Source organism: Solea senegalensis, linkage group LG20, assembly GCF_019176455.1.
Source record: "Solea senegalensis isolate Sse05_10M linkage group LG20, IFAPA_SoseM_1, whole genome shotgun sequence".
Lineage (NCBI taxonomy): Eukaryota > Metazoa > Chordata > Actinopteri > Pleuronectiformes > Soleidae > Solea > Solea senegalensis.
The window spans coordinates 13933293-13957705 of NC_058039.1; the positions used below are offsets into that span (position 1 = coordinate 13933293).

Sequence of the window (24413 nt, forward strand, 5' to 3'; positions counted from 1 at the left end):
TACATTTAATTTATATATGATACTTAACTTCTTTCACCTTTTAATACTTAAATCTCTCTTTTTTAATGTCTTTTTATGACTTGTCACAAATTAAACAGCATATTCAGCCTTTTTTCCAGTTTTGCCTCTGTGTTGTTTTTAAATGTTTAGTTCAGCACTTTAAATGAGTCTGCCTTTGTGTATGGAAGTGCTACATTATCCACCTGTGCCATAACATATTTGAATATCTGGTCAAACTGTTAGTGGTTGTGGTAGTGGCATTGTGGGTAATGTAGGCATTTGGAAAGAGACAAAAAATTGAGAAAAAAATGTTCATGATTGAAATGAACAATCATATTATAACAGTAACAATACAATAAATAAAGTCTATAAATCCTGCAAATGTAAAATATTTGAGATTCATTTTTAAATTCAATGATCTTTAATGTATGTTTCTGTTGTACACGTGTTGTACGTGATGCTGTGTGAGCATAAATAATGTGTAAATGTTGACCCTGCACTGACTCATAACCTGACGTGGAACGACAGCAGTGACGAGAAGTCGTCCAGCGCGGCAGCTGAAGCAGGACTTTACCCTCGAACGTTGCTATAAAAACTGTGTCTGAGCGTCCGTCTGCACCACAACAGTCATCAGAGAGACGAAGAGACAAGCTGCCTCAGAAAGGTAAACACATGACATGATTCAATTATTTTAAATTTCATATATAAAAGTAATTTTTTAATCTATTGTTATGTGTTTTTTATTAAATGATGAATATTTTTCTTTGTCCCGCAGAGTCAAAATCAATCATGAAGGTACTTGTGGTTCTCGCTTTTGCTGTTTTCTCTGGTGAGTGAATTTTCATGTAGGATTTAAAACTTGATCAAATTTACAAACGTCAATGCTGCAGTATGTAACTTTTTGTGATATTTTCATGAGGTTTGTTTGTTGATATTATTCTACCTGTGTTTGGTCTGTGTGAAAAGAAACAATGATTTGTTTGCTACGTCCTTCATCAGAAACAAGTGTTTGTGTGTATACAGCAGCAGCACAGGGACAGGCAGAGACGAGAAGCGTTTAACCCTTCAAACTGGTGAATGACTGGGTTTTTTGAGCAGTAGAATTGATAATACTTTAGTCCTGGTTTTCAATAATCCATCCATCTGTCAGTCCACGATGCAGAGTTGTTCTACAGTTGAGTATTTAGTAATTTAGCATTTTACGCAGTGGTCTTAACTAGCACAATATTGCTGTTGCCTCCATCTGCCTCAGCAAAAAACTCACTTCCTGTGTGCAGCATGGGACTGTCACTGGGCGACACACCGCTACACTCAGATACAGTCATTTAAAACCGTGTTAGGTCATTTGACAATGGTCAGTCAGTCAGTCATCATCTAACCGCTTTATCCCCATTTGACAATGGTTTGAATGTAAAATAATGTAGAATTTGTAAGTTACGTACTACAGCTTTAAAACTTCATTTTTCTTTTTTAACATTGAACTTGGCTCTAACTTCTGCCTCTTTATTTCATCCTCAGGTTGCAACGCCAACATCCTGTGGCAGGATGCACCCAAGAGCAACCTGGAGGTGGTCAAAGATGCTTTCTGGGACTACGTTGCCAAAGCAACATTCACAGCTGAGGACTCACTGAAGCAGATCAGACAGTCTGAGCTGGGACAGGAAGTCAAGTAAGAGACTCAGTCTGATAAAGTCAATAAACATATAAAGACACTTTGTGTTTAATTTGACATGTGTTTTTTCCTTTTCTTACAGTACCAGGATCGCTCAGAGCTCTGACATGGTGAACCAGTATGTGGTCGCTCTTCGTTCTCAGGTGGCTCCTCTGTCTCAGGACTTCATGACTCAGTTCAACAGGGAGGTCGAGGACCTGAAAGCCCGTCTGGAGAAAGACCTGGTCTCTGTGGGTGAGAACATGCAGCCCTATGCTCAGGAAGTGGTGGCTAAAATTCAGAAGCATGTGGAGGGCCTGAAGAAGGACGTCGCCCCCTACGTTGACGCCATGGACCCAGAGGCGCTGAAGACCGTACTGCTGCAGAAGAGCCAGGAGCTTAAGGAGCAGCTGGACAAGAGCACTGATGAGCTGCAGGCCCAGATGACTCCCTACACACAGGAGATGAGGCAGAAGATGGAGCAGAGCGTGGAGGAGTTTCAGAAGACCATGATGCCCATGGCCCAGAGCTTTGAGACCCAGCTGAGCCAGAAAGCCCAGGAACTCCAGCAGAACCTGGCTCCATATGGAGAGGAGCTGAAGGCCAAGCTGGAAGCCAGCGCTCAGGACGTGCAGGCTCAGCTGGCTGCCCTGTGGGAGACCTTCTCCAAGATGACCCAGTAAACCACTGCTACATCCTGATTCTCCACACGACTAATATTTATTTCCAACTCCAGCCAACTTTCCACCTCCTGTTTATTTTGTTCAATAAAACCTAACAAATCAATTTTCTCAGTTTTGTGTCTTCAGTGTGTTTTTATGATTAAAAATAAAAAACAGTTCTGCAATTTTAGCTAGTTAGATGTTCTTAGTTTCTTTTCTCCGCTATGACAGTGGTTTTAGGGCACACAGATCAACATTTTGTTGACAGAAGAACTAATTAATTGAATAAAGAATAGTTGCAACATACAATAGATGCAAGAATAGTTGCAACATTAAGTGCTCATCCTTGCATTTGAGTATAAAAGGGTTGAAAATTATTTTCATAATCGACAGATTAATGAAGTACTTGATTGGTCTGTAAAATGTTAGAAAATATCGATCAGTGTTTACCAAAAACTGGAAATGATGATGTTCTCAAATGTCTTTTGTCCACAAAGCAAAATTGTTAGATTTTAATGATTTCTTTGTTATATGAAGCAAAGAAACCAGAAAATAACAAACTACAGATTTTTCAGATAAAATGTGTCCAATTTAAACAAAACAAATCGACAACTGATGAATGAGTCAAGAGGTGCAGGGTGTTTTTTTTGTAAGAAATTGTATTTTATCAGTTTTCAAGATGTGTGTGTGTATATATATATATATAAACATATACAAATATATATATATATACACACACATATATATATATATATATATATATATACACATATATATATATATATACATACACACATATATATATATATAAATACAGGTCATGTGTATATACTGTTCCTAATGTACGTAACGTAAAAAGGCAACAAAGCAAGGGATGGATTGTGAACATGAGTTGTGACGTTACGGTCGTTTTTCCTCACAGTGTGTAAACAATGATTTCATTCACTACACATCGAGACTTTACAGTAAAAAAAAAAGAGACAAATAAAATCAAAACAAAACACGACAGGCACTGAATTCAGTGACAAAAACAAAAGAGTTAATGTTCTACTGGTTTGTGTCGAGAGAATTCATGACAACCACATCCTTTTAACTAACATCTGACCACACAACGATTAAAGTCGTCAGATTTATTTTTAACCTTTTCAGTGTTTCTACTCGGCATATTTACCATGAAACTTGATCTGGGATAAGTTCTAAACATGATTAAGCTTGAATCTGCTTTAAGAGGTCGAGGATGGTGTGAAGTTGAACATCAACATGACACCGTCTGTCCATCCTGTAAAAATCAAACATTCAAGTCTAACCGATGGTGGCGCCGAAGCCGCACTGGAACTTGTTCTTGCTGTGGTTGAGGAACGTGCACAGAACCAGAGAGAGCGGCAGAGGAAGTAACTTCTTTTCTAATGTTGCACCAACGACCCAGTTACTGTCTATTGAGCCTATGAGAGAGAGACGGAGAAACATTGTTATATAAAAACCAAAATTCAGCAAATATATCCGTCTATTGGAAATGATGGTAAAAGCTTAAGTAAATGAAATACCCTGTTTTGTTATTAACTATGAAGCTCAACTAGCAGGGGGAAAAACAGCTTCATCTGGTGCTTTCCGACTGTAACACTCTCATTTATTAACACATTAATATTTATATGCGTAATATGTACATAAATGTACTTCAACTATAGACCAGAGGTCTCAAACTCGTAGCCAGTGGACCACATGTGGCTGCCCTGATGACTTCATGTAGCCCAGAACTTAATATCAAGTTATAATTAAAATGGAATCGTGTGTGGCTGAGGCCAGTGACTCGCCTACTTTGCATCTGATTGGTCTGAGTAGTATGTGAGGATGTGGCTTATCACACAGACAAAACAAGGTAAAGGTGAGATTTGGCATAAAAGTAAAGGATTGAACATCTCTTTTAAATAACAACACATAGATAAGAACATGTTACCTTTAAACAGTAAATTGGCTTTAGGCATGTCTAGCTGGTAACCGAATGACACGCTGGTGTCCTGCATACGAGAGCTGGCCTCCAACTCCACACCGACCTGCAGCTGTTGACGAGCAGAGAGGACATTTACATCTGAGGGTGAAATGGGAAACACTGGACAGAACAGCAGAGCAGCAGGACAAGACTCCAAACACATGTACAGCAGTCAACACACACATACCGGACTCCATGCATACGTACGTAATGTAGAAAAACAACAGGGAGGAGAAGAAGAAGTAGTAGTAGTTACCTGATCATTGGCTTTGTGATAATAAGAAGCATGAGCTCCAGCTGAACCGAGTGTCAAAGTGGCAATGTAGTTATTACCTGTGAAAAAAGGCAGAACACTTCAAGTTAAAATCCAAAAACACACTGTGTATAACAGGCAACAACGTCTCTTTGAAACGTCAGGGTTATAAATGGATGGGAATCCAGAGTCACTTATATTCAATCAGTTTCTGCGATATGTCACTTTGGGGATTTTAAGTGTACAGTAAACTCATACGCCAAGTCACGTGGCGTCCAAAGCTCTATTTCCTGCATCTCACCTGTGTATCTGCCGACGAAGGACATGACTGTTCCCTCCTCTCCTGGCCTGTGGTGATAAACCAGCTCTCCTCCCAGAGCCAGAGCGGGCGTGATGGACTGGAGGTAGTGTGTTACAACAATACCTGTGCACAACAACAAGACAAGCAGGGGGCGCTCATGTACAGATTCATGCTTTGCTTTTTTTTAATCACAACAACAACAACAACAACAACAACAACAACAACAACAACAGGGGCTGGGTTTCACAAAATTCAAGTCAATATCGATTCATTAACAGATGTTTTTGCTTGGTTATGAAAGTTTTTTTTTTATTTGTATTGCTCCAACCTGAGGTATCATTAGAAATATTAGGGCTGCAACAATTAATCCTTTATTCATCGATTACTAAATAAACTTTTTTTGATCATTCATTTTTCAGTTACATTGGAGAACATCATCATTTTGAGGTTTGGGAAACAACAATCACCACCTTTCAGTGTTTTCTGTCATTTTAAGCACCAAACAACTGATCAATTAGTCAAGAAAAGCTTTCTATTAATCTAGTTTGAAAATAATTGTGAGTTGCAGCCCTAAAAATATTTATGTTTACGCACTTTTTATTCAAAATGACCACACAGTGCAACTCTATAGTACAGTCGTAGATGATAACTCGAACTCAAACCCTAAAAAACCCACTTGAATTTAAAATATACGGCCTAGAAGTGTTGGACGTAATTACCAAGTAGTCCAGCAGAGGTTGCTGTGAGCACAGTTGTTTTTAGATTGACAGTGGAGGACAAAAACAAAATAAATAGTCCTCTTGAAACGGAAAAATCACAACATTAGAGCATCTTTTTTTTCTGGTTCCACACCGTAGATAGCAAAGTACATATCTGCAGACTAAGCTAATACAATGGCAGAAAATCATTTATTTTAATGTGATTAATGTGCGGATTTAATAAAATCAACATTAAATCTTTCAAATGAAGATTTTTTTAACCCAGTTTGAATAACAACACGTTTGCAGTTTCACTCACTGATGACGTACCAGAGCCGACGAGGACATCTGGGTTTCCAAGTGTAACAGTTGCAGTGAAATCTTCTCCCCTGAACTCGGCGTCGCCCTGCCAGTTAACAAACTTGTTTTGTTGCGTCTGTGGATGAGAGAAATTACGACAAACGTGAATAGAAACCGCGTTATATTTGTTTAATATCAACGTCTGCCCCTAATTTCTACCCAAGTGTGTTTATTAAATAACTGTGGTTATTCAAGTTTTTATGGTTGAGTGGTTATTTAAATGATTATATTGGACAAAGGGCAGGAGGAAAAGAGGAAGTCCACAGAGAAGGTTAATGAATGTTGTGAAGGAGGACACAAGGACAGTTGGTGTAACAGAAGAGGACAAAAAGGATGACAAATGCAGAGAGTAGAAGAAAAAAGTTGGATAGGGAAAAACCTATAATGACCTGAAAGGCCACTTTGGATCGTATTCTTTTGGTGATCTGGTGGATGATCTGGGCGTTGAGGCTGCCGCTGTTGTCCATGTCCCCAACCATGACTGGAAATAACTGACCAAAACAAACCGTTTATTCATGTATCAGTGCTAAGATTTAATAATAAACGTTGTCTGACCTATGGGATGTCACGGCAGCTCACCTCTGCTGGACCCGTCTGCTTAGATCCAACGTACGTGGCACCAAACCTATACGTAGAATCTCCCATGGTGCTCAACATCACATTGTGATTCACCTGAAACAAAAGTCAAAACATTCTAAGACCCAGTAAAGCAGATAACAGAGATTCTCCTGATATGTTAGAAAACAGTCTTTACTTAGGATAATAATAATCTAATAGATATGCAAGTCCATTTTTTGTTGTTTTAATATGGACTGAATATTTAAATATATAGATGAACTCCATTAACATCTTCTGGTATCTTCTTTTATTTAGTGAACAGTTTCATAATTTAGTGTTTAATGATTTAGTAATAGTGACTCCTATGCTTCATATGGATAAGGGGAGTACTGGCTTTTTCCCCTCACTTCACACACTTAAACCAGTTAAACCAGTAGTTTGACATCTGCGCGTTCACGTTAATATTCTGTACAAACAATTAAGTGCCATGAATGTGTTTGCTGTTTATTTTCTTTAGTTTGAGCCTGGGTGGGAGTTAAGCAAACACAGCCCAGGCCTTAAACTTGAGCGACAGAGGTAGACATAGTTCAAGAGTTTATTCAAAAAAACAACAACAAAACAAAACAATAACAGCCTATTTTAATTCATATACTGTAAGAAAATGACTAACCTGGAAGTGGTTGCTAAGGCCTTTGTTGACAACGAGCCTGACGCCCTCCATCTGCATAGGGAAAACCTCTGCAAACAAAAATAAAGATACATTCATTATTAAATATTAAACAAGATGTAACAATACCCAATACATGTGGGTAGTGTTACATCTTGTTTAAGTAAAACTGCTGCTGTGTGTGTGTGTGTATACACATATATATGTGTGTGTATATACATGTGTATATATATATATATATATATATATCTATATATATATATATAGATATATATATATACACACACACATATATATATACACATATATATATATAGATATATATATACACATACACATGTACATATATACACACACGCACACACTTAACAAAAACAGTGACAACTACAAAAAGCTAACAGCATAGATGATCAGATTAATACACAGCAGCAAACTTTTTCCTTAGTAATTGCTTAATATCAGTTAGCGCTAAATACAGTAGATAAATACAAATAGCTTCCAAAGAAAAGAAATGTATCAAATCATTAAATTGAAATTATATTGCTATTTTATTTGTATGTACATGTTACGTCTAAGTATTCAATCTTGAGGATTTGCCCATTTCCGTTATTTACCTTTGCATTTGCGATGACATTCATCAAACGCTCCTGGGTTTGGCAGAGGGTTCTCCGTCTCCTGTTGTCCCAACGCAGCCCCAGTTGGGGAAATCACTGGGGAAACTGAAGGCATCCCGAAGCCCGGCGGCACTGTCAACCCGGAGGCAGCAGTGCCACCAGTGGCTGGTGGTGGAGGGTTGGGGGAGCTGGCAGCCAAAACACTGCCCATTCTGAGAGGAAAGGGAAGAAATGAGCAAGTAAATAAGGAGGGTGAGTGTCAGAAATGGTTCATATAACCAGGACTGCACCAGTTTATGTGATATATTCGTTTGTGGCTTTAAAGTGCACAGTGAACTCTAGAAATTGGTAGTGGGATGGGGGGAGGGGTTGCCAAATAAATGTACAGAATTTTTCCAGTTTTTTTACTTGAGACATAAGTGCATTTGTTGTAAACATGCATCAAATTTAGGTTGGCATTCATTTATCAAACATATTCTTTTCGAAATTGCTTTTATACCTTTTCAAGAGTCGGTGCAACAGAGACGGCAGTAAAAATTGGCAAAAATGTGTACACACATTTGTTTTTTTTATATTGTGAATTGAGCGGAGATAGGTGTGCCAGTTTGTACTGGCACACTTGGGGTATTCTTACTGTGACAGTGAAAAGGAATTAAGGGGCACAGCAATCTTACAAAGTTTATTTGTTATAACATTTTAAAGCCAATAATTGCTGATACCAATACCATGCAGATGTGCATACCTAAAATAAACGTCCAAATCTATTACTTAAAATCAAATTTAATTATGTAAACAGTGTCTAGAGCATCATTTGGAGCGTACAGTTCACAGTATAACGCTGTTACAGGCGACAGGCTGGGAAACTGAACTAATAACGTGGTAATAATGATATAAAAATAGGTGGCGTATCCCTTTAACCTTTCACACACAATGTTCATTCATATGAAGATAAGGCAGCGGTTAAAAACCTACACCGGCTAACGTTATTTTGAAAAAAGGCGCTGCATGACAGAATATGTAAGAACAAACACTTGTAATAAAACAGCTTCTTATATAAACGTACTTAAGGTTATGAATGAAAGCTAACGAGACCTGAAAGACAACGTTAGCTAAGCTAGCTCCTGGCTACTTTCGTCTATCGTTTCCATCTGCGGCTCATGTAATTTAAACAAAACAGCCACTGCTACCAAGGGACAAGAAACATAAACAGCCCCTGGTAAACAGCGATAGTAAAACAAACCAACATATCTCTATATTTCCCATAAAAACACAGCTTTTATCAGCACGGAGCTAACGTTGCTACTCACGTTGTAATATCCAGAGGACGATGCAGCCGGAAGTTAATCGCTGTTGCACCGATGAAGTCGTGATGACGGGTGAGACCGGCCCACACTTCGATCGAAACACGCTGTGAATGGATGGCGGGCCATATTCCTCTAATATGACTCGCTGACACACCTGTCAGTCATTTGAGAGGCGGAGAAGTATTTTCCTAACTCAAGCACTATTGGTTGAGAGGAGCGAGGTCAAGCGTAAAGAGGCGGGACTTAAAGTTCCGAGGTCAGCGATTGGTGGAGAAGATGGACGACCCATTAATGCGCCATCTTTGTAGTGAAATATATACTGTAGAGAAATATGTTCAAGGTCAAAAAGTTTGTTGGATTTGTGTTTAAATTTCATATATTTACAGTATTTCGCTTGGTCTGTGTATGTTCTGTGTTTTAGCTATGTTGTTTGTGTGTTTAAGCTTCATAAGCTTTGAGATTCTGAAAATGTATTTAGTAACAGACAACTTATATTATCCATTCTCAACTTGTGTCCACTAGCATACAAAAGTAAACAAAATATAGAATAAGTTGTGTGTGAGAAAGCTATGCTGCAACAACTCAACTTAAGTTTAATAACATTGTTTTATCAACAGTTTAGTCTACCTCGACTAAAATGACGACAAAAAAACAAAAACTTATACATCACACTTATGACTAGCACTTCATAGTTTGGCTTACTTGAAGCTCTTACTTCTAGCTCTTATTTGTACCCAAATGTTTAAATGCACTTATTGTAAGTCGCTTTGGATAAAAGCGTCTGCATTTACTTTGGGCAAGTCATAAAATAATAAAAGAAAAGTAAATAAAAGTAAATAAAATGGAAGAATAAGCACCAGTAGATAATGTAGGTTTCTGATCAATTTATTGAACTGTATTGCCCCAGCAAGTATTTCCATGTTACAACAGTATTAGACAGAAGTTCACACATTTTCATTTTCATATGGAAAACCTTTTTTTTTTGCAGAAACATCCAATTCATGTGTTGAGTCCATGAAGAAAAAATAACTCCCATAACAGAGTCTGGTTCTAGTTTGTTGTATTTTGACATGGTACCAAAAACTACAAACAAGACAAGGGAAATTAGAACTTAGGTTTTTTTTTTCAAAATAAAGCTGATTTTTTTAAAAAAAGCAAGGGATGGTATAGAACCAATTATTTTCATGCCAATAGTTCATCTGTCCCTGTTGTAGAGAAATACTGCTGTAATTCTGAGCTACGTTCAAAACAAAACATTTCGGAGCCAATTCCTAGTCCAAGTCGGCAGTAGGTAAATTCTCAGCTTACTTTAACAAATCCGCCAAGTTTTGTCGAATAAATTTGGCCCAAATCGCCGCCTTGATGCGCCGGTGAGTTAACATTAGTGCAGCACGTTTATTATACATCCAATTTAATTCAGTTACGCACAGAAACTGGGAACGTTAGCGGGGCGGACTCACCCGTTAAAGCGATGTTGATTTTTTTTTTTTAACCAAATGAGAATTTTGCAAAGGCCGAAGCAGAGAAGCCAAATTTTTTTTTCTTTGACCTTTTATTTACCCAAACCCCTCAACCTTTTCCGCCATGATTTTAATTTTTAATTACATTTTTTCTGACAAATATCCTTCCCACCCCACCCCACGTCGGCACTACAGACCTGACAAGTCTGAGTGCACGCACACACATACACAAACGGACAAAAAAAATAAAAATCGCTCATTCATAACAGCTCATCGCACTCTCCTTTGTTACCACGGACAAAATGACGTCAACTTCACACAAAATGTTTTTGTTTTTTTATGTTTTTGGTGACCGAGTGAGAGAATTTAAATTACTTTAAGTTGTTGTGAAGCGTTTATTTTTAGTGGTGAAGCATCTTTGGACACAATTCCAGATTTAAGTCAACAAAAGTATAATAAGACTCCACCCAAAATGAAATTAGAGGGAATCTAGGACATTTTCCACTGGATTTCTACATTGTCTAATTACTGTTTGGTCACAAAGGAGAGTTAGATAAAAAGATGTCAGGGATGTGATCAGAAACACAAAAACATTGACAAGAAGAGTGAAACATTTCCACCTAGAAATGAAACTCATGTCCTCAGAGTCGGGCTGCAGAGATTATTTGATTGCTAAATTAATCTATTTTCATAATCGATTAATGCAGTTTTGAGTGAGTTTTTTAATTATTGAAACAAGTTCCCTGATTTTTTAGCTTTTTAAATGTAAATATTTTTTAGATTCATTTTGGTTTGTGCCCAAAACATTTGAGGTTTGGGAAAGACAGGTTAACCTTTTTCAATTTCCTGACATTTTACAGCCAAAAATGGGCAATTATGAGAATAGTTAGTTGCAGCCCTACTACAGAGTTTAACTTCTGGAAGAAGGAACGAAAGAAAAAACAGATCTGACAAAAAGTAAACACACACACTGATGTTTAGGCCACACACACACACTTTCATCATTAATTCACTGTCACACAAACAAGCATCCACTTCCAGACACAAGTCCAGATGTCGCTTTGAACTAAAGCTGAACATAAACGCAACGATTCTGACAAAAATAGTTACATACGCAACACACACACACTCATCCACACACCTTAAACACCCTCACACACTTGCGCTCACTTTTTTGGTTTTGCTTCAGTGTAAATCCTGAAAATCTATTTCAAAAAAGGGGGAAACAATAAATTCTACCTCCTCCACCCATGAAGCAAAGTATTTTTTTTCCTTTTTTCTTATATAGGTATATATTTTTTTTTTAACAGCTGTAAACGACTAGTGTAAACAATGAATCATTTACCTTTCTGTCCATTTCCTCAGAAATGATTCGTATAACACCTTGTATGGGGTTCAGCTGCTGCTGAAAACAAATCACAGCACATGGAACAGGATCACAGTGCTCGCCTGTACATGAACAGATCCGTCTCTCTGGCACTTACAACACAAAGCATGTGTGTGAACTTTGGAGCAGAAAACTTATTTTTTCTTTTTAAATCAAAGTGTTTTTTATCTTTCGCCTTAAGTACCGGAGAGAAGAGGAAAAATTCACTGTGACGGCTTCTGCAAAAACAAAATCTCCCAGTGCTGAAGCCTCATAGAGCCAAAACTGTAAAAAATAAAAATCTTAAAAAGCTAAATAAATTCCTTTGTTTTTGTCTGACGCTCTGTAAGGGCAGGACAGAAAGAAAAAAAGTCACAGCTGCCTGTTCAAAGATGCTACAATTTTGCTTTCAAAAACAGAGCCCACTCCTTAAAATAAGAGAATTCTCACATTTTTGCTGGGGGGGATAAATAAAAATAAAAATAAAAATACGACCAAAAATAATATTGCTGCTGCCGCGTTAGCTTAATATAAGTTGTAACCCAATTGAACGTGAATCTAGTCAATGTTTTCTGTTCTGTCGTGTTTAATTAAAGCAGAGTTTCTGGCGCAGCAGCAGCAGAAGAAAATTAGCAAAAACAAGGTCAAAAATGTGTCAGAGCTTTGCCTCAAAACGTACATTCACCAACTTCCATTAATGCCGGGAAGGGGGGGGGCTTTAAAACGAACCTCAGAAGTTAGATTTTTAAACCTTAGATTTTCACTAAAACAAATTAAAACATACAATTGTTTTGCACCAAACTTTTTTTTTTTTAACAACCACAGGAATCTTAACGACTCAAACTCGGCTTTTTTGAGAGCTTAGAAAAGGCAGGATTTGCCATCAGAGGTGTTTTGAACGGATCGTCTTCCAGCGACAGCGGCCCGAAGGATTTGTTATGTGATTTAGTTTCAAATGTAAGAATTCTCCAGTAACTTCCCACGCTGCGTGTGTGTGTTTGCATGTTAACATCCATGAAATCAGTGTGAGGGCTTGTCAAGTCGTTTTTTAATCGTCCTGAAAAGGGAAAAAACAGTCACGCAGTATTTAAATAAAGCTGCCCTTTTTTATTGCAACGTTCACATTAAAAAATAAACATTCAGTAAAGTTTGAGTCGTGTTAATGCACACGCATACACTTCTCTGCGTGAGAATTTAGGTGGGTGTGTGTTATCTTTTTCCCCCTTTTTGCATAACGCGATGTTAAAATAATAATATTTTTTAGTTCACCTCATTTGTGCTCGCGCTCAGCTGTGTGACGAGGAAACAGCAGACGATGAAGGGACGAGTGAACGTGGGAGTGAGTTAAGGCACTTAAGTGACAACAGCAGTGTGAGTGGACAGAGCGACGGCCGGTGGAGACGCACCGTTGTGATTGTTGTGATCGTTTCAAAACAGTTGGTTCAAAGCGGCTCTGATGTTCATCTGCGCGGCGGCCGAGTGAAAAGATTCCCGTCTCAAAAGCGAGTTTGGTGCAAAACAAACATTACTAGAAAAGAAAAAAAACGTCAGCTTTCTGAGGAAAAACTTCAAAATAAAAGCAGCCTTTACATCCATGCGTCAGGCTCTGAAAACGCAGGAGAAACTGAGGAGTTGCCTGAAGACTGTGCGCGCAAGCGCTGACGTCTGTGCAAAAGCCCAATGTGTCCGAAAAGTCCTGAAGGGAAGAAAAACGTCGATTTAGAAGACGCTGTTTTTTCCTGCAGTGAAAAAAATATTTGAAAATGACCTCTGACCTTGTGTTCTTTTTATTTTTGTTTCTTTTTAGGTGCTGTCCTGTTGGTTTCCTGATTTTTCCTCCACCTCCTCCACGTCACAGTCGCCGCTGCCCGAGTGATATTCAGCCACGTAGAGGCTCTTGTCGATGCTGCTGGGAATGGGCTTGATGTCGGTGACCAGCTGCTCCTCGATGGTCTTCAGGTTGAAGCGATCTTCTGATGTGATCAGGTTGATGGCCAAGCCCAGGTGACCAAACCTCCCTAAGAGCCAAGGAAAATGGTCAACAAAACACAGTTTTAGTTATTCAAGTGCTGTGGAAACGTCTAATTATTGTCAAGGTGAAAGGCAGGATGGACATCCATGTTTAAAGTCAGCTTATTCTCTAATAGGTCTGAGTGTATTTTTAAAAACAAGCTTTTCTTAAATGTGATTATCTGGTTTCTCCACTCCATATAACAAAAAAAATACTAAAACTTAATCATTTTGGTTTGTGGACAAAGCAATACATTTGAGAACATTGTTACGTCCAGGTTTAGTAAACACTGATCAACATTTTATTGACCAAACATACTTGATTATTTGAGAAAATAAACCAACAGATTCATCGTTTATGAAAATAATTAGTAAGTTGCAGCTTTACTATGTTTTGTGTCACACCACTATTTTTAAAGATGACAAAATATCTGAGCGAACTTACAAAATAAAAATATTGTGTGCAAAACATTAAATTATTTTATCTGTGACCAAAATAATAGAATATGATTGAAGGGGACATATTACGCAAAATTACATTACATGTCATTTAGCAGATGCTTTTATCCAAAACGACTTACAAAAGTCAAAATCAACTTTTTAACCATTTCAATACTTATATTTGGGACTCTGGAGGCCCTACCAGTCGCCAAAGTGTGGAAAAAGAATAAGTCATGTTTTTGTGGTCCCGCTTAGTGTAAGTATAGGCGATAAAACACACGATGTTGAATTCCCTGCGCTTATGACGGCAGCATGCGCATTTCACCGCGAATGTTACCGCCCCACCAGTAAGTTTACTTCGAGACCTCCACCTTAGCTCCACCTTGTCCCTGCGAGAGTGCAGGCGAGGGAGGAAGAGCGGTATTATGTCAACGCGGAGGGACAAGTGTGCCGTTGGTGGCTGCACAGTGTTTTACACAAACTTCCAGCCTCAGAGGATTTTATATATGAAGCTAATGTGCCGGATAAAGTCAGCAAACGTGTGTTTGTGTGTTCGCACCAGACTGCGGCCAGTGGTCGCCGTATTTAGTCAGCGACCGTATTTCACCGACGTACACGCACATTAAGAAAACCGGTGGGGATCAGCAGTGCTGCACTCTCTGTGAAAATCAGCTGAGTGGCGACTGTATCAGACTGTATCTGTGTGACTGTATCAGACCAGTGACGGTATGCACCGGAGCTGGTGATCGGTCACATACAGCAGCCGTGTAGGCAGCTCGCCGCTCGTGATCAGCGGTGGCGAGGTCTCCGGAGCACAGTCACTGGTCTGATACAGTAACATACAGCGGCAGTTTATTCAGCTCGCCGCGCGCCGGTGGCGATCAGCGATGGCGATCAGCGGTGCTGTCCCTAAGTGTTTTTAACTGATTTACAGTTCGGCACTGTTCGGCTCGATCCTTATGTAGGACGTCTCTTCCTGTGACGGCACTCTCGCTGTTTTCTGCGCACGCTGCCATGTTGATATTGTCAGAGAACTAGTGGAGGGAGGGGGAGACGAATAGAGCTGTAAAGCGCTGTAAAGAGGACAAATCAGAAACCCCCTGGAAGAAGTGGGCGTGTGTTAGCCTGTGTCTCATTTGCATATAACGGGACCATGCACGAAAACCGAGCATTCTGAAAGGGGCGGGTTTAGCAGGGTTATTGAACTGCTATGGTGCTTCATCCTTATGGTATTTTGACCAAAGCATGTCACTGATATGTTCATTAGGACACCAGGGAACTATTTTAATGGGGGAAATAGGGTATAATATGTCCACTTTAAATAATTAAAAAGAAACGTGAGAGATTTAAAAAAAGTAAAAGAAATAAGCAACACAGACACTACACAGGCTGAATTAAAAGCCAAAGATAATGATTTGAATGATGAATAAATATTTAAAGGCCAATGCTGAGGTTTAAAACAATGACAAATGAATTGGTTTTCCACTAAATTCAGTCTTTCAAAAAATAAATAAAATAGATAACAGATTTGACCTAAAATAAAAGCCACACAAAGTACGCATTTCCCTGTATGGTCTGACCTGCTGTGTTTTTACTTAACTTTGACAGCGTTGAAGATTAAAAACTACACACCTGATCTTCCAATACGATGAAGGTAAGTCTCGGCGTTCTTAGGGAAGTCGAAGTTGATTACGACGTTGACGGCCTGGATGTCTATACCTCTGGTGAAGAGATCTGGAGGAACAAACATGCGTCGTTAGCGCATTAAAACGTTAAGTAGGTTAATGTAGTGGTGTACGAAGAGAGACTCACCTGTGCAGACGAGGTTTCTGCACAGTCCATTTCTGAAGTCATGGAACACACGGTTTCTGTATTCCTGCAAAACGGACGAGACATACAAAGCTCTGAAGGAACTTTTAAACCGTGCACTGAACAATAATTAGGGCTACTATTATGATATTCACTTAATCAAGTCTTTTGTTTTTTTAAATAATTCAAACAAATTCAGATTTTTTACCTTTTAAAATGTGAATACCTTCTTGTTTATTTGCTCCATACAACAATATAATTTCCAGGTTTGGGAAACAACTGATTCATTTAGTGCTTTTCTAGTCTTGATTGCCACTTCATGGGTTGTGTTTACTTGGATTACTCATCTGAATAAATAAAACAGCTACGGCAAAGGTTGGTGTGAATGCTGCTTAGTGACTTTCGAAAATTACAAATAAATGAATAAAAAGGGCTTCCCTTCATTTAATCAACCCAGATTTCATTCAACTTTATTCAACCAATAAAAAAGTACAATAACAGAGGCTTAATGTCAGTTGTGTCTCACCTGCATCATCTTGGCATGGATGTAGAAGCAGGAGTAGCCGAGCTGAGTGATCTTCTTGGCCAACAGCTCCACCCGCTGAGTAGAGTTACAGAAGATGATGGACTGGTTGATCTGAAGCTGTAGGTGCAGGAAACAAAGACATCGTCATGAATCACACTCCACCCACCATTTCATCTTTAAGTCAGGGTTTCTGTGCTGTGCAGTGTTATGATGTGAGGAATCTGCACAGAGTTAGTTGGTCATTTACCCTGGAGAAGAGAGTGTTGAGGCAGTGGACTTTCTGCCTCTCAGTGACATAGGCGTAGAACTGAGTAATGCCCTTAAGCGTCAGCTCCTCCATCAGGTTTATCTCGTAGGGTTTCTGAAGGTGCTTGGCCTACAAAAAAAAAAAAAAAAAAGAAGTCAGTCATTCTAATAAAAAAAATAAAAATTTACATGCCATAAATGTTAGAATGTCTGAGATCATTACAACTGTGGTAAAAAAGACTGAAAACTATTTCTCTTCAGGATTTTTATAGTTGTGTCTAAACATTTTCCTCAACGATGTACAGGTGCCATAGTTATAATAATTCCACCTCAAACACTGTAACCGTTCACTCATAAGTAACAGTCTTCAATTCCAGAAATGCTCAGACACATTATTTTAAATTCCTAAAGATGAGGGAATGAAGTAGAGAAGAGCAGCAGACTCTGTGAGGCTGCAGTACCACTAATACAGAGAAAGAGGGAGACAGAGCAGGACAGTATCTAAACCAGCTTTGTGTTTGGTACACCAGGGGTCAGCAAGTTTAGCCTATTTGTTTTTCCTTCTTCTAATCTAAACTACCAAATCTTGTACAAAATTACTAATTTAGTAAATGTACCGTTTCAAATTTGCCACCAACTGTTGTTTGTGTCTTAAAATGTCTTTAGTCAGAGAAAAAAAAAAACACATTTGTGAGTGCCTTAAGCGAACAATAATCACCTGGGGATAATGTGGACTGAAACAATTACTGAAACTATTTTCCCTTTTTCATACTGTTAATAATTATTGTGCATCATTACTGCTTCATTGAGTAAAGTATATCGTTAAAATGTCAGTTCTTAACATGCCTGTTCAACAAATCATTTAATACCACAATGTTTACATTACCATTCTGTACAAACAGAGACTTTTGTGGACTTTGGTCCCCACTAAAGCATACAGGTCAGTATGTGTGCGTTTCACTCACTTTAAAATCTAATATTTCACGTGGATTAAAGAAGTGTGAAAGTCTAAAAATTTCCTCCGACACTAAAAAGATTGTAAAAATGGCAGCGCTTCTCCACACATTCAAACCCTGTTATGATTAGCGGATGTGGGTGGAAACGTTTATATAACAGACAAACACAGATCTGGGCACAGCATGAGAACAGCTTGGTCAGCAGTCAAGAGTAGAGCGGTGCCAAGTGGCCTCGAGCCCTGACAATGAGCCAACAACAACGACTCACCATGAACTTCTGTACGCTGATGGGGAAGGTTGCAGAGTAGAGCAGGATCTGCCTGTTTTTGGCCAGAAAGCTAATGATATCCTCGATGAGCACCACAAAGTCCTGAGACAGCAGCTTATCCGCCTGAGGAGACACAGTTTGACGTGAAGGACAAACTGGCAGAGACACTACACAGGCATGAAATCAAGATTTATGTAATTTCCCGTTTGAATTAAATGTTTACCTCATCCATCACCATCATCTGGACTCTGTCCACCTTTGCCACTCCCTTCTTTATCAAGTCCAGGATCCTGCCCGGGGTAGCGATGACCACATGCACTGATGCAGGAGACAAAAAACTGGTTTTATACTGAGCACCACAGGATCATTTTTATGATTTCAAATCCAAAACTACTATTTCAATGAATTAGTTTATGGACAGAATCAGAAGACAAGTTCTTTTTACAATGTTTTTTTAAAAAAACAAAGAGTTATTTCAAAGCCAGATAAACTTCATACCTGGATTTCAAGTGTGTCATGTTTCATTTGATTTGGGTCAAAATACAGATTATTAATTCTTTAAACAAATCTTTCTTCATTCAAACAGTGGTGGGCTGTCAGGGATATTGTCAGGGCCTTCTCTGCTGGCCCTGACAATATCCAAAAAAGTATTTTGTTTATTATTATTATTATTTTTTTTAATAATCAAATTAATGTGTGTCTGAACCTGTCTGATTACAATTACTTTTTCAGTATGTTATGATAATATTTCCAGAAAGAATATGGTTATTTTTTGTGAAGCTGAGCTGGATTTTCCTGGATGTCATTAAACGCATCATAGCTCTGTGGACCTGCTCCAGTAGTATTGCTGGCCTTTCATTGAAGCTGCCATTTCCTATTTGGTTATAACTTTGACTGACATGTGTCAGCCAATCAAAATGTGATATCATAGTGACAGAACGCCCCAGGCCCAGTGATGTGTCTGGCGCTAGCCCCCGCTGTTGTCATCAACGACGTTTGAACCTTTGGCAGGTTTTGAAGTAAGCTATGACCACTGCATTAACACCACCGATCTATCATGTTTCTGATCTCCTTCGTGTGCACTTTTCACGGCGATCGTTTGGAGAAAAGAAGGAAATTATTTCAAGAGGAAGCCCTACACGGAAGAGGTACATGATTTCCGGTAGTTTGAGTGTTAATGATAAATTTATAAAATTTTTTAGTGGTGAGGACAAAACTGTTGATCATAAATAGTGTCGGGGACGTGTTCCGCTGCGTAGCTGACGCCTATGCTTATGTGGAAGCTTGTTTTTGTGTCATATAGTGGCTTGTGAAATTGCGTTTGCTGAGTGACATAACGGAAGATGTGGTGGTAATGATGCAGTAGGCTATAGATGCGCAGTGGTGTGCGTGTGCGCTATGGCGTGTTTTTTTTTGTTTGTTTTTTTTAACTGAAGGCCCTGACTGAAACCCCACGGTACGCTACTGCATTTAAATGTAGTTTAACTCAAGACAAATGGTCAAATCTACAGGTCAAAGTAATGATTATTTTTTCATAATCAATCTGTTTAATCAATTTTCATCAAAGTTGTTTGGTCCTTAAAAGTGTCAGAAAATCATCAAACTAATTAATTTAATGATCAAAATAGCTGGCAATTGACTTTGTAATCAATTAATAGCAGGATCATATGTTAATTTCTTTCAAGAGTGAGAAAAGTAGATGTGTAAAACGAACAAATATTACTTCATATACATTGCAGACTCCTTTGGTAACTCATTTAAGGTTTTTATGTGGGGAGACATTTATTTAAAGATGGCAAACTATCTAATTGTGACACAAAACAACAACAAATTTATTCATAAGGTCCAATAATTTACAGCCATGTCTGTAACACCTAATATTATTTTTGATTTGGTGAACAAATAATTTCCAAGAGATTTCATGCATGCAATTTAAAACATATATACATGAATCTTTGGGGAACAAATTCAACACATTTCTGGAGGCACCCAGAAATTAATCACCGTTATACATATTTGTGTTTGTGAGGTTCTTACCAGTCTCGTCCAGGCGCATGATGTCATCCCGCAGGTTGGTGCCCCCGGTGGTGGCCATGACTTTGACTCCTCCGAGGTGTTTGCTGATCTGGATGCATATCTGACTCACCTGCAGGGCCAGCTCACGAGTGGGCACCATGACCATGGCTGAGGATTCACAGAGTAACAAAAGTACAGGTAAGGAAACTGCAGTTTTGGCAAAAATTAGAAGATTTATTATAACATTTCATACCTTCTTATATATGTGTATTTTTCTTCACATGTATATTTTTGTTTTTATCTCATGTTTGTTCTATTTCTTATATTTAAGAGTATTAAGAGCTCTCAATAGTCAAAGTACATCCGCCTATAACCTATAGACAGAGCCTCACCCTGTATGTGGTCCTTTTTCAGGTCTATTCTCTCCAGCAGCGGGATAAGATAGGCTCCACTTTTTCCCGTTCCATTTTTAGCCCGGGCCAGTATATCTCGTCCAGACAGGGCGATGGGAATGCTCTCCTCCTGCAACACAAGACTCTCATAGATGCAATGCAACTCTCTCATATAGCCATTTTTACAGACATGCACTAAGGGTTAAAGTCCAGAGATTTTGTATCAGACAAGAGCAGGAGAATCTCCTGAGGAACCTGGTGCCAGGCTTGATCGTACCAGGTATGACTCACTGTGAATCCTCTAGGGCTTCTCCTGCCATTTTCTCACACGAGTTCACTCACGCATTAGTTGGTGAGATAATCTCTGGAGTGACATACAAGCTTCTTTCACAATCTCTACTCTAACCATACAAATCAGAGCTGGTACTTGGTGATTCTGGCACACAAACACACAGCAAGATGACATTTTTCGTCAGTTACCCATCCTACTGCTCCCCATTTCCCTCCAGTCTCCATTTTAAGTCATGAAATGAACGCAACTGCCAGTTTTGAAAATTTAACAGATTAATTTATTGTGAAAATAGTTAGTTGCAGCCCTAGAAGCTAATTTCCCCCAAAAGTTGCATTCAAATTTGTTGATGTACTAAATATATCGGGTTAATTTACCTGAATAGGTGATGGTTTCTCCCAGCCCATCTCAAAGATGCCCATCAGAAGTTCTCGTTTGAGACAGTAATCTTCAAATTCATTCCCCTTAGTGGACGTCACATCCTGCAGTGGATACAGAAAGTTCAGAATCAAAGCAGAAAATGACTTTAAACCAGCATGTCTTTAGAAACGGCCATCAGGTTTGACTCACTGAGGTTTTGACCCTGGTATCTTTAGGAGGGAGCTTCAGGCTCTGTTTCCAATCATCTCCAAACTTGATACCTCCACCGTCTTTCTGGGGTAAACCCAGAGCTTTTCCTTGAGTCATAGGTGCTGGCTGGACTGAGGCGGGTTTGGTCTGTCCTCTGAGCTGGCCATTCTGCTTGTTCAGTCCCATCACGACTGTGCCAACGCTTTCTGTTCTGGCCGTTGCCATTTTTTCCGTGATGTCTTTGTGTTTTTTTTCTTCAAAAGTTATTAGATTTTTGCCTCTTAGGTTTTTCTTTTAAAAATTATCTTCAAAAGTAAAAAAAAAAAAAGTTTAATAAAGCATTAACGAAACAATATTCTCTGTTCTTTTCTTTCGTTTTTTGAAAGTCCAAAGCTTTTACAACAGAAGTCAACTTAATAGTATTTACATATACACATGTACGTGCACTTCAGTCCCCTTCAAACAACAGAGTGACTGACGTACGAGAACATCGAAGGAGAAAAAAAAGAAGTTTTCACACAAAAGCTCTTCAAAATGAAGAGAAATTTGCATTCATATACTTGCTCACAATATAGAAAAATTATATGTGAACAAGTATCAAAAGCGATTCAAGTCCTGAAATAGAACAACTAAGGCAATCTGAACTTGGGGAATTAGCTTCTTCAATATAATCTTAGTTCAATTGGTAAACTTCTGTTTCTTAATGGGACAATGTTTCCCGTTTCCACTTTTGAGTCCATCAGAGATGCTCAATATTCCCTGTCGTTGAAAAAAAGGATGTCCAACTTTGTACAAGTCTCTGACCCCAAAAATAGTCAAAAATCATAGAGTCTGTAATGCTCTGCGTTTATATCCACTGTGTGAGTTGACGTCGCACCACATGTGAAAACAAAAAAAAAAAACCTGAAAATACAAATCACAGGAGGGGTTTTTGTTTCTAGTCCAATTATCTAGTCCAAAGCCAAAAAAAATAGCTCTTCACCCCCGTTGAGTCGTCGCTGTGTGTTTCCTTACTGCTCCAAATGTTCGACCCTCTCTCCCTCGACACCACACACCTTCAGGGTCGGATTGTGAAGTGTGCAAGTTTGACCGCGATCAACCCTGCTGCCTCCTCAGACTTTTTACCTGAAATAAATCAGAGAAAAATTATTTAACAAAAAGGAGCATAAACAGCTGAAGCATCACCAAGTCACTATCTGTTGATTTTTGATTATTAGGGTAATCATTTTTACTTCAATAAATCAATGTATTGACTAATTGTTGCCGATCCAAAGAAAAAATCAACAGATAATGACTGAATTTTAATCAGTAAAATGATTGCTCTATTTATAGAGTTCAGAATTATTTTAATAACAACAATAACAAATCAAGAAAATTGAGAACATCATTTCTGGGTTTAGTAAACATTCAACATATTCTGGACGGAAAAACAAATCAATTAATCATTTACTTGGGACTACCAATTAATAATATGTTATAAAATGGTTTGATATGTATTATTTCAGAAGTCTACTAACATTACAATTTTACATAAAGAGTAGTAGAATCCAAATCAAAACACTTTTGAAGGGCTAAAACTATTTACTTTACAGTTTAGTTTTTTAGGAGTGTACTTCTGAATTGGGAGATAAAGTTAGTCCAATTCACACCAATATCATGATTAGGTACATTTGTTCAACTGTTTGTTTAGGGCAGGTATTTAATCAAACAACCAACTAAGGGTCAGAATAGGTAAGACAATTATATTTACTATATATTTGGGAACTAATAATCTACTAGAAATTTCATGCATTATGTATTTTATGTTTAAGCAAAAAAAGAAAATGCACAATTAGACGGCAGGAATCTGCGAAGAATGGTTGGACTAACTAAAAATCTATTGAAAATCAACAGCAGATCAATTACGCACTTAATTAGGTGTCTTGTGTACCTAATAAAGTGGTCGTTGAGTCTGTATCCACTGTGCGGGTGTCTCCGTTCGATTCTCTGTAGAGGTCCCTTGTATTAAAACACTAGACCATGTTCTTTTAATCAAAATAGCTACATTTTGTAGTGACATTACACAACATAAACCACTTCAAATCTACACTACAGCTCAGCCAGATACAGCTGTAAGCTAGGTAGCAACTAAATCATTTAAACGGTTGTATTTGTCTTTTCGACAATTTAAATTTATAAGACAATACACTTTTTACAGAAATGTTTAAATTACGAAATTAATCGCTGTCGCTGCTGTTACGTGGCGTGTGGTTTTATCGCTAACGCAGTGCTCTGTGGCACGATTGGCAGGATGAACTAGCCTCGAGGCTAAATTAGCACAAACGTCAGCTAGCCTGCTCACAACAGCGTTGGTGTTTTTAATGGAAACTGGACGATTCCGAGTCGCCGCAGACTTACCTTTGTTTATCTGCTATTTTACATGAGTTATCCGGTTCGCGGCTGATCGGCTGCTCTCTCTACAAGTCGCTTTAATTACCGAGTTTTATTTGAGATAAATCGCTTCTATTGTGTTTCCTCTGCCTTTCAATCAACATGGTCGCCTTCTTCTTCTTCGTCTTCTCTTTCTCGCCCTGTTTCTCCTGTTTATCAACATGTTAGGATCCGTTACGCTGCTGCACCCTGTCGGTAGATATGACTACTGCTCCAAGAGGATATTTTCAAAACAAACATAAAAGCAACAAGACAAAACCACTGAGGAAATGCAGGCTATTTAAATGTGTAGTAACATTTAAAATCAATACATTATTTCTAAAACAGACCCTAACTAAAGTCTCCCCCTAAAGGGCCCCCTATTATGTGAAATCACAATATTTTGGAATGGTTTGTCTCCATGTGTGTGTGGCCCTGCGATGGACTGGCAAACTGTCCAGGGTGTACCCCGCATATCGCCCGATGTAGCTGAGATTGGCACAGCACCCCCCGCGACCCTCTGGTGGAGGATAAAGCAGTAGATAATGATGATGTTGATGACAATATTTTGAGGCAGAAAGTAGGTCAGGGGTGCAATCA

At 38.6% G+C, this 24413-nt stretch overlaps 3 protein-coding genes across 4 annotated transcripts; 1 reads left to right on the forward strand and 2 right to left on the reverse strand.

Moving 5' to 3' along the window:
• Positions 1-582: 582 nt before the first annotated feature.
• LOC122786239 (apolipoprotein A-I-like) lies at positions 583-2437 on the forward strand. The gene is made up of 4 exons (XM_044052391.1): positions 583-664; positions 776-829; positions 1519-1669; positions 1755-2437. Exons 2-4 carry the CDS (start codon positions 790-792, stop codon positions 2332-2334), a joined length of 771 nt encoding a protein of 256 aa, XP_043908326.1. The 5' UTR covers positions 583-664; positions 776-789; the 3' UTR covers positions 2335-2437.
• A 991-nt stretch (positions 2438-3428) lies between these two features.
• On the reverse strand, positions 3429-9111 carry tomm40l (translocase of outer mitochondrial membrane 40 homolog, like). Its single transcript, XM_044052374.1, has 10 exons — positions 9059-9111; positions 7752-7963; positions 7141-7208; positions 6492-6584; positions 6302-6403; positions 5883-5988; positions 4855-4977; positions 4557-4633; positions 4268-4370; positions 3429-3755 (listed from the first exon to the last, which is right to left on the reverse strand). The coding sequence occupies exons 2-10, from the start codon at positions 7960-7962 to the stop codon at positions 3616-3618; spliced, it is 1023 nt and encodes a 340-aa protein (XP_043908309.1). The 5' UTR covers position 7963; positions 9059-9111; the 3' UTR covers positions 3429-3615.
• Positions 9112-12967: 3856 nt separating this feature from the next.
• On the reverse strand, positions 12968-23966 carry LOC122786215 (probable ATP-dependent RNA helicase ddx6). 2 transcript variants are annotated; one of them, XM_044052360.1, is made up of 13 exons: positions 23802-23966; positions 21405-22529; positions 21212-21316; positions 20546-20675; positions 20175-20321; positions 18361-18455; positions 18138-18260; positions 16915-17043; positions 16668-16784; positions 16145-16208; positions 15965-16066; positions 13657-13899; positions 12968-13577 (listed from the first exon to the last, which is right to left on the reverse strand). In XM_044052360.1, the coding sequence occupies exons 2-12, from the start codon at positions 21627-21629 to the stop codon at positions 13685-13687; spliced, it is 1452 nt and encodes a 483-aa protein (XP_043908295.1). In that variant the 5' UTR covers positions 21630-22529; positions 23802-23966; the 3' UTR covers positions 12968-13577; positions 13657-13684. The 2 variants fall into 2 exon arrangements, with proteins under 2 accessions (XP_043908295.1, XP_043908296.1); XM_044052361.1 differs by lacking the exon at positions 23802-23966 and adding an exon at positions 23335-23744.
• Positions 23967-24413: the final 447 nt, after the last annotated feature.

Coding starts and splice junctions, on each gene's coding strand:
- LOC122786215 (XM_044052360.1), bottom strand. CDS start 21,629: ATGGCAACGGCCAGAACAGAAAGCGTTGGCACAGTCGTGATGGGACTG. Junction 18,261..18,360: donor AGATGATGGTGATGGATGAG/GTAAACATTTAA, acceptor GTGTCTCCTCAG/GCGGATAAGCTGCTGTCTCA. Junction 13,900..15,964: donor TCATCGTATTGGAAGATCAG/GTGTGTAGTTTT, acceptor CTTGGCTCTTAG/GGAGGTTTGGTCACCTGGGC.
- tomm40l (XM_044052374.1), bottom strand. CDS start 7,962: ATGGGCAGTGTTTTGGCTGCCAGCTCCCCCAACCCTCCACCACCAGCC. Junction 6,404..6,491: donor AGCAGACGGGTCCAGCAGAG/GTGAGCTGCCGT, acceptor TGTTTTGGTCAG/TTATTTCCAGTCATGGTTGG. Junction 4,978..5,882: donor AGATGTCCTCGTCGGCTCTG/GTACGTCATCAG, acceptor TGTTGTGCACAG/GTATTGTTGTAACACACTAC.
- LOC122786239 (XM_044052391.1), top strand. CDS start 790: ATGAAGGTACTTGTGGTTCTCGCTTTTGCTGTTTTCTCTG. Junction 830..1,518: donor CGCTTTTGCTGTTTTCTCTG/GTGAGTGAATTT, acceptor TTTCATCCTCAG/GTTGCAACGCCAACATCCTG. Junction 1,670..1,754: donor GAGCTGGGACAGGAAGTCAA/GTAAGAGACTCA, acceptor CTTTTCTTACAG/TACCAGGATCGCTCAGAGCT.